This window comes from Solea senegalensis, linkage group LG21 (genome assembly GCF_019176455.1).
Source record: "Solea senegalensis isolate Sse05_10M linkage group LG21, IFAPA_SoseM_1, whole genome shotgun sequence".
NCBI lineage: Eukaryota > Metazoa > Chordata > Actinopteri > Pleuronectiformes > Soleidae > Solea > Solea senegalensis.
The window spans coordinates 18878438-18892043 of record NC_058040.1 but is presented as its reverse complement, the minus strand read 5'-3'; the positions used below and the strand labels follow the sequence as shown (position 1 = coordinate 18892043).

The 13606-nt window shown below is 36.3% G+C and overlaps 1 protein-coding gene across 2 annotated transcripts; it reads left to right on the top strand.

Moving 5' to 3' along the window:
* Positions 1-332: 332 nt before the first annotated feature.
* Positions 333-12823, top strand: LOC122787059 (BTB/POZ domain-containing protein KCTD9-like). 2 transcript variants are annotated; one of them, XM_044053618.1, is made up of 12 exons: positions 333-523; positions 1207-1328; positions 1403-1446; positions 1884-1998; positions 2092-2150; positions 2252-2380; positions 2767-2834; positions 2920-3015; positions 3089-3238; positions 3329-3434; positions 3528-3661; positions 6685-6962. In XM_044053618.1, the coding sequence occupies exons 1-12, from the start codon at positions 476-478 to the stop codon at positions 6799-6801; spliced, it is 1188 nt and encodes a 395-aa protein (XP_043909553.1). In that variant the 5' UTR covers positions 333-475; the 3' UTR covers positions 6802-6962. The 2 variants fall into 2 exon arrangements, with proteins under 2 accessions (XP_043909553.1, XP_043909554.1); XM_044053619.1 differs by lacking the exons at positions 3528-3661; positions 6685-6962 and adding an exon at positions 12807-12823 and having other exon boundaries at positions 3329-3521.
* The last annotated feature ends 783 nt before the right edge of the window (positions 12824-13606 follow it).

The following is a 13606-nucleotide window of genomic DNA, read 5'->3' as shown; positions in this document are numbered from 1 at the left end:
TATTGCTTTATGCAGAAATAAATAAGTTTTTCTCTGTTTGGGTTTAAAATATATATATAACATAATATACCCTGCAAATGAATGTATGTCACTACAATTATTAAAAGATATTTGAATATAAATGTGAACTTATATTTTCTATATAGATTAATTTAATGTAAAATAACTTTTTATGTAAAAGTCCTGTGGTTTAGGCTGCTGAACCTAAAAAGCTGATTGGCTTATTTAGTTTCTGGTTGTGCAGCCATGGCGGAGGAAGTCCCGCCCACGTTTCCTGTGAAACGGCTGACGATTGGCCAAACAAGTCAGTGTGAGCCAATCAGAGGCAGCGGAGGGGGCGGGGCTCCAGCTGCGTCCACAGCAGAGTCTGGAAGGAGAAAGAGGAAAAGACGAAAAAGGAAATAAAACACAGGAAAAAAGATGATTCTTAAATGAAATTCACGACATTTAACAAACTAAATCTTCTTCTTTGGTCATGAAACGAGTCACGTTGTTCGTCAACGGAACCTCCGTTTACGGAAAGGTAAGAAAGAAACGAGAGGAGGAGACGCTTAAGAACATTTCCTGTCACGATTCTCTGGACCAAAATAATTGCGATTCGCGGTATTATTACGATGATCTTAGAGGAAGTAACGCATTCATATCGGGTTTTTTAATCCTAAGTGGACGAAGCATTCTGCCTTAATGTGGGTTTTTTGCATACGTGATGAATACAGAGGGATGTTAAATGACAAAAATATTTTTCATGTTACAAAAACATGTTATTAATATTACAAGAAAATGTTACATAACATTTTACCAATAAGAACAAATATGTTATATGATAATGCTGTCATCTATGCGTCAAATTAATTAAATTATCATTAAAAAGAGATTTATTTAAAAAAAAAAAGAAGTATGGTTAATCATAAAAATATGTTACTAGTGACTAGGTTACTCCGAGTTTCCAAGTTGGAAATTCCGAGTTCTGACTATAAATGGAACGCACTATAAGGTTGTGGAATGACTATAAAGATGCACCCCCTTGTGGCACTTCAAATAAATCACTAAGACTGTATTTTGGTGAGCTAGCCTTCTTTAACGTTACTTATAGCTTATGTTCAACTTTTTAAGGGTGAGTTTTATCGCAATGTGCAATAATATCGTTAAAGGTGCCTCTTTACCTCTGTACGACACAAAATGGCTCCTGTTATGTGTGTGGTGCAGGTGGCGGCCGTGCACGGCTCCCTGGACGACTTACTCTCTGTCGCCAGCTCCAAACTGGGAATCAGAGCCTCGAGTGTTTATAACGGGAATGGCGGCCTGATCGATGACGTCACATTGATCAGGTTAGAATGAGACAGCATCGTGTGTGTGTGTGTGTGTGCGTTAGTCCAGTAACACTCTGTGTGTGTTCCTGCAGAGATGATGATGTGCTGTACATATCAGAGGAAGAGTCATGTGATGGTAAGAGGATGTTTCATTCATTTCTCACTAGACGAACACACACACGTGACTCTGTCATCAACTTCCGTCTACTATAACTTTATCTCAGGGTGAGACAGACGTTTGTAAACCACTCACTCTCCCACACCAAACCTCATAGAGAAAATCAGTAACATCACACACAGGAATTGTTGATCCACTGCTGCATCCATCACTGAGTTCTAATCTCTTATTTTGTCAATTCAGTGTTTGTAATCATAGGTTTGGATTTATGTAAGTGACACAAAGTGACCACACGAGGCAGCAGAGGACCAGCAGGTCCTGTGTCCCTGCCAGTTAAAATCACTGATTTTCTTTGGTGTGAGAGAGTGAGTGGTTTAGAAACGTCTAACAGTGAGATAAAGGCAGCATTATGCAGCCAAACAACTGTGTGTGTGTGTGTGTGTGTGTGTGTGTAGATCTCCAGGACGACCTCAGAGATCCTGAAAAAGCTCAGACTCACACTGATTGGTTGACCCTCAATGTGGATTGGTTGACCCTCAATGTGGGCGGACGCTGCTTCACCACCACCAGGTAAAGTTTTGCGTCACGTTAGATTTGTGTGAGTGTCTTTAATGTAAACATCTGGTTGTGTATTTATGGTGTGTGTGTGTGGTTTTTCCACAGGAGCACTCTCGTCAGTAAAGAGCCTGAGAGCATGTTAGCGCACATGTTCAGAGAGAAAGGTCAAAGTCATTCACTCAACACTTTAACTTTGAAGAGAAATGATCCGTCTGCTTACTTCTGCTTACTAAGTTTTTTCTTCTTCCATTTTTATGGAATTCAGACGTGTGGGGGAACAAGCGCGACCCACAGGGGGCGTACCTCATCGACCGCAGTCCTGATTACTTTGAGCCCATTCTGAATTATCTGAGACACGGACAGCTCATCATCAACGAAGGGATTAACCCACTGGGTAAAAGTGGAACACTCACACACGTCCTGGATTAACAATAAAACAATGTCCAACTGCAGACTAGGGTTAATATAAAGTTATTTATTATAAATAATAAATACAAAATATATTAACCCTTATTTATTTAAATTAAATTTTTGATTTAATTAATTGTTATCAACTAACCCTAAATATAAAAATAATAAAAGTAATGTAAATAATAAAGTATTACCTAACCCTTAAAAATCCTACTTTTTTAAGTTCAAAATCTACATAAAGACGGGAAATCGCACGATTAGTTTGCACATTTTTCAGACATACAAACGTAGAGTTTTCTCGTTTCCTGTGTTTTTAAATGTATTTATCCGCTGAAAAAACAAATGAATTCCTCGCTGCTCCCCCTGCAGGCGTCCTGGAGGAGGCGCGCTTCTTTGGCATCGAGCAGCTGGCCGAGCAGCTGGAGACACTCGTGAAGGTCAGGGATCAGGAAACGTCGTCAGACATTGTGATGAATTGAAAGCGTTAACAGTTTTTAACGTGTTGTTGTTTGTCATGCTCAGTCGTCTCAGCCTCCTGACGATCATTCACCTTTGACCCGCAAAGAGTTTGTCAGGTTCCTGTTGGCCACGACGACCAAGTCAGAGCTGCGCTGTCAGGTCCGTTCACATAAAAACAAGCTCACAGATAAACGAGTCACGTCAGTAAAACATGGTGTGTCTGTTCTCTCAGGGTCTGAACTTCACAGGAGCAGATCTGTCTCGTCTGGATCTTCGCTACATCAACTTCAAGATGGCCAATCTGCGAGGAGCCAATCTGACGCACGCCAACCTGAGCGGAGCAAACCTGGAGAGAGCAGATCTGTCCATGGCCAGTCTGGATGTGAGCGGCTCATATATTTACCTGACCTCTGATCCGACACCACAGAGTTAAGATAATTAATGATGAGTGGGTGTGTGTGTGCGTCGTCAGGGAGCAAACCTGCAGGGTGTGAAGATGCTGTGCACCAACGCTGAAGGGGCTTCACTGAGAAGCTGCAACTTTGAGGATCCTGCTGGAGTCAAAGCTAATCTGGAGGGTGAAGAAGAAGAAGCCAATCACACGCATCCTTCACTCACACCTGACTCTCCTTTAACGTAATGTGTGTGTGTGTGTGTGTGTGTGTGTTCAGGAGCAAACCTGAAGGGTGTGGACATGGAGGGAAGTCAGATGACGGGGATTAACCTGAGAGTCGCGACACTGAAAAACGCCAAACTGAAGAACTGTAACCTGAGAGGAGCTACGCTGGCCGGGACCGACCTGGAGGTGAGAACATCAACATCTCTAAATATCAACAGCTCTAAATATCAACATTATCAACGTCATCAACATCTCTAAATATTAACATCATCAACATCTCTAAATATTAACATCATCAACATCATCAACATCTCTAAATATTAAAATCATCAACATCTCTAAATATCAACATCATCAACATCTCTAAATATTAACATAATCAGCATCTCTAAATATCAACATCATCAACATCTCTAAATATCAACATCATCAACATCTCTAAATATTAACATAATCAATCAAATCAACATCATCAACATCTCTAAATATCAACATCATCAACATCTCTAACATAACATCATCTCTAAATATCAACATCATCAACATCTCTAAATATCAACATCATCAACATCTCTAAATATTAACATAATCAGCATCTCTAAATATCAACATCATCAACATCATCTAAATATCAGCATCAACAATCAAATCTCTAAATATCAACATCATCAGCATCTCTAAATATCAACATCATCAACATCTCTAAATATCAACATCATCAGCATCTCTAAATATTAACAAATCAGCATCTCTAAATATCAACATCATCAAATATCTCTAAATATCAACATCATCAGCATCTCTAAATATTAACATAATCAGCATCTCTAAATATCAACATCATCAACATCTCTAAATATCAACATCATCAGCATCTCTAAATATCAACATCATCAACATCTCTAAATATCAACATCATCAGCATCATAATCAGCATCTCTAAATATCAACATCATCAACATCTCTAAATATCAACATCATCAACATCATCAGCATCTCTAAATATCAACATCATCAACATCTCTAAATATCAACATCATCAGCATCTCTAAACATAATCATCAACATCATCAACATCTCTAAATATCAACATCATCAGCATCTCTAAATATCAACATCATCAACATCTCTAAATATCAACATCATCAGCATCTCTAAATATCAACATCTCTAAATATCAACATCATCAACATCTCTAAATATCAACATCATCAACATCTCTAAATATCAACATCATCAACATCTCTAAATATTAACATCTCTAAATATCAACGTCATCAACATCTCTAAATATTAACATCTCTAAATCCTAATATCTTTAAATCTTAATATCTTTAAATCTTAGTATCTTTAAATCCCAATATTTTTAAATCTTAGTATCTTTAAATCTTAGTATCTTTAAATCTTAGTATCTTTAAATCTTAATATCTTTAAATCTTAGTATCTTTAAATCTTAGTATCTTTGAATCTTAGTGTCTTTAAATCTTAATATTTTTAAATCTTAGTATCTTTAAATCTTAGTATCTTTAAATCTTAATATTTTTAAATCTTAGTATCTTTAAATCTTAATATCTTTAAATCTTAGTATCTTTAAATCTTAGTATCTTTAAATCTTAGTATCTTTAAATCTTCTTAATCTTATATCTTTAAGTCTTAGCATTTTAAATCTTATGTCTTAAATCTTAATATCTTTAAATCTTAGTATCTTCAAATGTTAATATCTTCAAATGTTAATATCTTTAAATCTTAATGTCTTTAAATCTTAGTATCTCTAAATCTTAGTATCTCTAAATCTTAGTATCTTTAAATCTTAATATCTTTAAATCTTAGTGTCTTTAAATCTTAATATCTTTAAATCTTAGTATCTTCAAATGTTAATATCTTTAAATCCTAGTATCTCTAAATCTTAATATCTTTAAATCTTAGTATCTTTAAATTTGAATATCTTTAAATCTTAGTATCTTTAAATCTTAATGTCTTTAACTCTTAGTATCTTTAAATCTTATTATCTCCAAATCTTAATATCTTTAAATCTTAGTATCTCTAAATCTTAATATCTTTAATTCTTAGTATCTTTAAATTTTAGTATCTCTAAATCTTAATATCTTTAAATCTTAGTTTCTCTAAATCTTAATATCTTTAAATCTTAATATCTTTAAATCTTAGTTTCTCTAAATCTTAATATCTTTAAATCTTAATATCTTTAAATCTTAGTGTCTTTAAATCTTAGTATCTCTAAATCTTAGTATCTCTAAATCTTAATATCTTTAAATCTTAGTAACTTTAAATCTTAGTATCTCTAAATCTTAATATCTTTAAATCTTAATATCTTTAAATCTTAGTATCTTTAAATCTTAGTATCTCTAAATCTTAATATCTTTAAATCTTAGTATCTTTAAATCTTAGTATCTCTAAATCTTAATATCTTTAAATCTTAGTAACTTTAAATCTTAGTATCTCTAAATCTTAATATCTCTAAATCTTAATATCTTTAAATCTTCGTAACTTTAAATCTTAGTATCTCTAAATCTTAGTATCTCTAAATCTTAATATCTTTAAATCTTAGTAACTTTAAATCTTAGTATCTCTAAATCTTAGTATCTCTAAATCTTAATATCTTTAAATCTTAGTAACTTTAAATCTTAGTATCTCTAAATCTTAGTATCTCTAAATCTTAATATCTTTAAATCTTAGTAACTTTAAATCTTAGTATCTCTAAATCTTAGTATCTCTAAATCTTAATATCTTTAAATCTTAGTAACTTTAAATCTTAGTATCTCTAAATCTTAGTATCTCTAAATCTTAATATCTTTAAATCTTAGTAACTTTAAATCTTAGTATCTCTAAATCTTAGTATCTCTAAATCTTAATATCTTTAAATCTTAGTAACTTTAAATCTTAGTATCTCTAAATCTTAGTATCTCTAAATCTTAATATCTTTAAATCTTAGTATCTTTAAATCTTAGTATCTTTAAATCTTAGTATCTCTAAATCTTAATATCTTTAAATCTTAGTAACTTTAAATCTTAGTATCTCTAAATCTTAGTATCTCTAAATCTTAATATCTTTAAATCTTAATATCGTTTACTCTTAGTATCTTTAAATGTTAGGATCTCTAAATTCTAATTTTTTTCTATATCTGAATATTTCTAACAAATTGTAGTCTCTGTATTTGAGTAGTAACTCTTGTTTTTGTGCCTGTGGTGCAGAACTGTGATTTATCAGGCTGTGATCTTCAGGAAGCAAACCTGCGAGGTTCTAACGTGAAAGGAGCCATATTTGAGGAGATGCTGACTCCTCTGCACATGTCACAGAGCGTTCGCTGAACGCCTCAGTAACCTCCATGTTGTTGTGTAAAGGTCATGTGACTGTCGATGCCAAACCTTTGTATTTTGCTCTAAAACCAAAAACAACACGTCAGTTTTAACAAACGTGTGAATGTAGCTTTTTTTTCCTCTTTCTTTTAAATAAAAAGAAAAAACACATTTGTGTGAAAACGACGCCGCACGTTTACGTCAGAGTTTATATAAAATAAATGTGTTAAAAACAAAAAGTCTGATCCTGCTGAGTCAGTGCACGGTGTTTGATGTTAACTCAACTTTTATTTCCTGCTGTGTTTTCTGTCTTAATAATGAATAAATAAATAAAAGTTTTTTCCTAAAATCTTTGTTTTTCTGATTCTACTTTAAAACACAACGTCTTATTTCATTGTTTGTATAAAAATCTGTATTTTTTTTTTAAGTTTCCTTTTATTGTGTTAGATTTGTCTTCTGCAACACCGCCCTCTACAGTACAGAGAGTTCAAAGCATCTTTAACGCAGTTGTAACCTATTTATTATTTTATCTTTAACATCTTATAATGCTGCAGACTGCTGGACGCTGTACCTCCTCTTCCCACCAGCAGAGGGCAGTGTTGCCCCACTGTATGGTTCATTAATAAATTAATTTGAATAAATGAGAAATAACGTTTGACTCTTTATGGTAAAATGTAGCAGTGAGGTAATAAAATCACATTAATATCTTGTAATTTCCTAAATAATATCTTAGTAATAACCCTGTAATTACAGTTCCTTTGGTAAATAAAAATGGTGTTACTTCCGTATTTAAAGAAAATAAGAAGTATTGTGCTTTAATATACTGTACATAAAATATATAATATAGTGTTGCCTTAGTTACGAATATTAAGTAGGAAAGGAACAATATGAGACTATTATGTAGCAAAAATACTAAAGAAAATATGATATTAAAGCTGTAGTACGTAAATCTCAAATATAAACAAACAAACATGGCAAACACATTTTGGTGCCTTCATGGTTATTCAACACTCCTCCAGTAGGCGGTGCCCTCAACAAGATTAGACTCTCTCTCTCTCTCTGTGTTTCTCAATACAGCTGGGATTCACCACCGCAGCGCTGCACACAGGAAGTGATTCAGGGTTTTAACGCGTGTGACGACAGCAAAGATGTTGAGTGAGTAAAGTGAGACGAGTTTCACCAGAGACAAAGAAAAAAAACCCAGATCGTACAGGAGTTTGACAGGATAAATGTGTTTGTTTGGCTCCGCCCACCTCTGCTCTGCTGCTGTATACACACCAATGCTCCCTCAGTCAGGTCTGATAGTTTTGCCTGTTTATAAATGAACATACTTTGTAACGATGTTGCGTCATTTTTTTTGTTTATGACAAACAGGCAGAATTAGAACAACAAAGGTTACGTACTACAGCTTTAATTTAACTTTAATAATCATTTAGAAAAAGATTCTACGTAGAAACAGAGTGGAGGAAATGGTCAGTAATGTGTGTGTGTGTGTGTGTGTGTGTGTGTGCGCGCGTTATATAAACTCAGCACCTGATTCCACTGCTCCCTCAAACCTCAGGTCACACCTCCTCCTCCCCCTCCTTCATCTGATGATGATGACGATGATGATGATGAAGTCAGGAGGATGTGGAGGAGGCTCGTTTACACATGTGGTTCATTCATGTACACATTCATTCTGTAAACACAAACACTTTGACCTAAAAACACAAACCAGAGCGTAAACAAGTCCAGTTCTGGTTCTGCTTTGATTAAAAAAACAAACAAATCCTGGGCCTGGATCTGAAGTATGATGTATACATATATATATATATATATAAATAAAATCAGTTTAAAAAAAAGTCTTCCTTGTGCAGGAAGGAAAACTAAACAGGAACATTTGGGCCACTTTGTGTAAACCACTCCCACACCAAAGCCCATAGAGAAAATCAGTGATTTTAACATCACACACACACAGGAGTCGTTGAGCCACTGCTGCCTCCATCACTAAGTTCAAATGTCTGATTTTGTCAAAAATAAAGTAAATTTGAATTTGAATTTACTTTAGTGACACAAAGTGACCACATGAGGCAGCAGAGGACCAACAGCTCTTGTGTCCCCACAGCTAAAATCACTGATTTTCTCTATGGGGTTTGGTGTGGGAGAGTGAGCGGTTTACAAACTAACACAAACCCTAAAACCAGGTCTTAACCCTGAAAACAACCTCTAAAGTTGTGAGGAGCAGACAAAATGTCCCCACAAAGAAACAGTTGTACATTTTGTGGACACACACTTTCCTGTGTGTGTATGTGTGTGTATGTGTGTGTGTGTGTGTTGGACTGTGGTCTGGTGGTTGGTTTTGCTCACCTCAGGTTCTGACTCGGCTGATTGTGGCTTTCTCATGGTGCAGCGTGAGCACATGAATGTTTGTCCTGCACAATGACACAGGACGCTGCTACACACCACAAACACACACACACACACACACACGTATATACATGTATATATATACGCACATGTACATATGTATATGTATAAACTGCTCTATAAGCAAAGGAACCTATATTTGACCTTTCAGAAAATTCCACTGTGAAGCAAGTATGCAAAAATAAAATACAGAAAGCGTGTAAATAATTCCTTATTTTTAATATTTCACAATAAAACAAATGAGAAAAAATCCAAAACATATAGAAAAATGTATAAAGGAGGCCAAATAATAATATTATAATATTACATAATACATTGTAAATAAGTAAATATTAATTTACCATGAAAAACATTAATAAGTGAAGTGTATTTTATTTTGTAGGAACAACTACTAAACTGAAAGATAACATAAAAATATGTATTTTATTTTGTAGGAACAACTACTAAACTGAAAGATAACATAAAAATGTGTATTTTATTTTGTAGGAACAACTACTAAAATGAAAGATAACATAAAAATATGTATTTTATTTTGTAGGAACAACAACTAAAATGAAAGATAACATAAAAATGTGTATTTTATTTTGTAGGAACAACTACTAAAATTCAATTCAATTCAATTCAATTTTATTTGTATAGCGCCAAATCATAACATACATTATCTCAAGGCACTGTACATAGACAACATCAAGGAGAGCAGAGAAACACAACAGTTCACACAATGAGCAAGCACTAGGCATCAGTGGAGAGAAAAAACTCCCTCTTAACAGAAGAAGAAATCTCTGACAGAACCAGACTCAGAGATGTGCGGTCATCTGCCTCGACCGGTTGGGGTGAAAGGAAAAATGGGGGATAGTGGAGAGGTGGGGGACAGAAAATGGGGGGAGAGAAAGGACAAGAGGGAGATGAGGGAGAGACAGAAGAGAGAGAGGGAGACCAGCAGCAGATACACAACAACTGTATCAGGTTACAAGTTTATACAGTTACTGATATCGACTTTTTAATTTACAAAATAATAATAATGGTGACGATGAGCGTAGCCTCGGAAACTGGATCTTGATCCTTCAACCTGCATGATGAGAATACAGAGAGAGAGAGAGGGAAGGAAGGAAAGACACAAACTAGGGAGAGAAAGAGACAAGGTTAATGACATATAAAAAGTCATAATCAAATGCTGAGTGTGAGAGAGTGAATGTGTGTGTACCACAGGAAAATCCCCCAGCAGTTTAGTTCTATAGCAGCATAACTAAGAGATGGTTTAGGTTTCCCTGAACCAGCTCTAACTATAAGCTTTATCAAAAAGGAAAGTTTTAAGTTTTACTTTAAATACAGAGAGAGTGTCCGCCTCCCGAACTATCATTGGAAGCTGGTTCCACAGGAGAGGAGGAGCCTGGTAGCTAAAGGCTCTGCCTCCCATTCTACTCTTACAGACTCTGGGAACCACAAGTAAACCTGTATTTTGTGACCTAAGTGGTCTATTAGGGTGATAGGGTAAGACTAGGTCTTTCTGGTATGAAGGGGCGTGACCATTAAGTGCTTTGTATGTGAGGAGGAGGATTTTAAATTGAATTCTAAACTGTGGGTGGAGCCAGTGTAGAGAAGCTAACACTGGAGTTATATGGTCTCTCTTTCTAGTTCCTGTCAGAACTCGTGCTGCAGCATTTTGAATGAACTGAAGGATTCTAACAGACTTGTTGGAACATCCTGATAATAAGGAGTTACAGTAATCTAATCTAGATTAACAAAAGCATGAACTAGTTTTTCAGCATCCTGTAAAGACAGAATGTTTCTAATTTTCATAATGTTCCGCAGGTGGAAGAAGGCTGTTCTGGAAATGAGTTTTATGTGTGAATCAAATGACATTTCCTGGTCAAAAGTAACTCCAAGGTTCCTCACAGTGGAACTGGAAGCCAGGGTGATGTCATCTAAAGTGACAATGTGGGCAGAAAGTTTTTCTCTGAGGTGTTTAGGGCCGAGTATAAAAGTTTAAAAGTAGAAAGTTACAGGTCATCCAGGACTTAATGTCTCTGAGACATTCCTGGAGTTGAACAACCTGATTTATTTCATCTGACCTCATTGATAAATATAGCTGTGTGTCATCTGCATAACAATGAAAGTGTATGTTATGCTTTCTAATAATGTTCCATAGAGGAAGCATATATAAGGTAAAAAGTATAGGCCCAAGCACTGAGCCTTGTGGAACTCCACAATTAACTTCTGTTTGTAGTGAGGCTTTATCATTAACGTGAACAAACTGGAATCTATCAGATAAGTATGATTTAAACCAGCAGAGGGCAGCACCTGTGATACCAAGAGTCTGCTCCAATCTCTGCAGTAGAATATCATGATCAATGGTGTCAAATGCAGCACTAAGATCTAACAGGACAAGTAAAGAAACTAGACCATTATCTGACGCCAAGAGAAGATCATTACTAACTTTAACTAGTGCTGTTTCTGTGCTATGGTTTAATCTAAAACCTGACTGAAAATCTTCAAACAGGCCATTAATGCGCAGATATTCACATAATTGATTGGCAACTGCCTTTTCTAAGATTTTAGAGACAAAGGGAAGATTAGATATTGGTCGGTAATTAGCTAAAATATCTGGGTCAAGGGTCGCTTTTTTTAGAAGGGGTTTAATAACTGCTACTAAAATGAAAGATAACATAAAAATGTGTATTTTATTTTGTAGGAACAACAACTAAAATGAAAGATAACATAAAAATGTGTATTTTATTTTGTAGGAACAACTACAGAAATGAAAGATAACATAAAAATGTGTATTTTATTTTGTAGGAACAACTACTGAAATGAAAGATAACATAAAAATGTGTATTTTATTTTGTAGGAACAACTACTAAAATGAAAGATGATACGTCATGATATTTTGTTTGCTGCTGCTCTAAAACTGACCATGTTTCTTTGACATGACTTTATCACCACGTCACATGATTTATGGTGTAAATGTAATCCATGTGTGTGTGTGTGTGTGTGTATGTGTGTGTGAGTCAGTCGCTGTAAATAACTAACATGAAGCCTCAACGACAACGAAAAATTAAACGTTAATAACAGATGGAAGCGTATTTTTCTGAGAGCTGATGTTTCTGATGTGGGCGGACGTGCGTGAGCGTGTGTGTGTATGTGTGCATGTGTGTGTGTGCCTGTGTGCATGCGCGGTGTGTGTGTGCGTTTGTGTGTGTGTGTGTGTGCGCAGGTGTGTGTGCGTGTGCGCAGTGTTTGTGTGCGCGGTGTGTGTGTGTGCGCGCGTGTGCATGCGTGTGTGCGCTTGTGTGTGTGCTGCAGGTGTGTGTATGTGTGTGTGTGTGTGTGTGTGCGCGCAGGTGTAAAAGGCTTGTGGTAAAAGGCAGGTGTGTATGTGTGTGTGTGCTGCAGGTGTGTGTATGTGTGTAAGCGCGGTGTGTGTTTGTGTGGCGCAGGTGTGTGTGTGTGCGCAGGTGCATGCGCAGGTGTGGGGCCAGGTAAGGCAGGTGTGTGTATGTGTGTGTGTGTGTGTGTGAGCTTGTGTGTGTGCTCAGGATGCATGTGTGTGTGTGTGTGTGCTGCTTGTGTGTGTGTGCAGGTGTGTGTAATATGTGTATGTGTTTGTGCAGGTGTGTGTGTGTGTGCTTGTGTGCATGCGTGTGTGTGTGCTGCTTGTGTGCGCGCAGTGTGTGTGTGGGTATGTGTGTGTGTGTGTGTGTGAGCGCAGGTGTGTGTGTGTCCTGTGCATGCGCAGGTGTGTGTACAGTGTAAAAGCGCAGGTGTGTGTATGTGTGTGTGTGTGCGCAGGTGTGTGTGTGCTGTGTGTGTAAAGATGTGTGTTTGTGTGTGTGTGTATTTGTGTGCATGTGTGTAAAAGCGTGTGTGTATTTGTGTGTGGTGTGTGTGTTTGTAAAGATAAAGTGTGTGTTTCAGGTGTGCATGTGTGTGCATGTGTGTGTGTTTGTGTGTGCATGTGTGTGTGTTTGTGTGTGCATGTGTGTGTGGGATGTGGCTCTCTGAGCTCAGTAAGGGAACATTTTCTTCAGGCCAAATAAAGCTGCCCATGTAAACTCCACATTCCACAGTTTGTGGTGAGTCTGTCTGCAACTCACTTTTATGAAGGGAGGAGGCTGTGTGTGTGTGTGCGTGTGTGACTGTGACTGTGTGTGTGTGTGTGTGTGTGTGACTGTGACTGTGTGTGTGTATGTGTGACTGACTGTGTGTGTGTGTGTGCGTGTGTGACTGTGACTGTGTGTGTGTGTGTGTGCGTGTGCATCAGTCTGACACTGACTTTAACACTTTGTGCTGACTGAAGCAAAACATATGACAAATGTTATCTCCTCCTCTTATCTCCTTTCCTTTCTAACTTGTTTCCTTTCATTTCCTTTCCTAACCTCTCATTACCTCTCCTTTCCTTTCTTCTCCTCTC

Excerpts from the sequence above, each read along its gene's own strand:
- LOC122787059 (XM_044053618.1), top strand. The coding sequence starts at position 476 with ATGAAACGAGTCACGTTGTTCGTCAACGGAACCTCCGTTTACGGAAAG. Across the intron at positions 1,999-2,091 it reads CGCTGCTTCACCACCACCAG|GAGCACTCTCGTCAGTAAAG; the intron begins GTAAAGTTTTGC and ends GTTTTTCCACAG. Across the intron at positions 3,662-6,684 it reads TGGCCGGGACCGACCTGGAG|AACTGTGATTTATCAGGCTG; the intron begins GTGAGAACATCA and ends CCTGTGGTGCAG.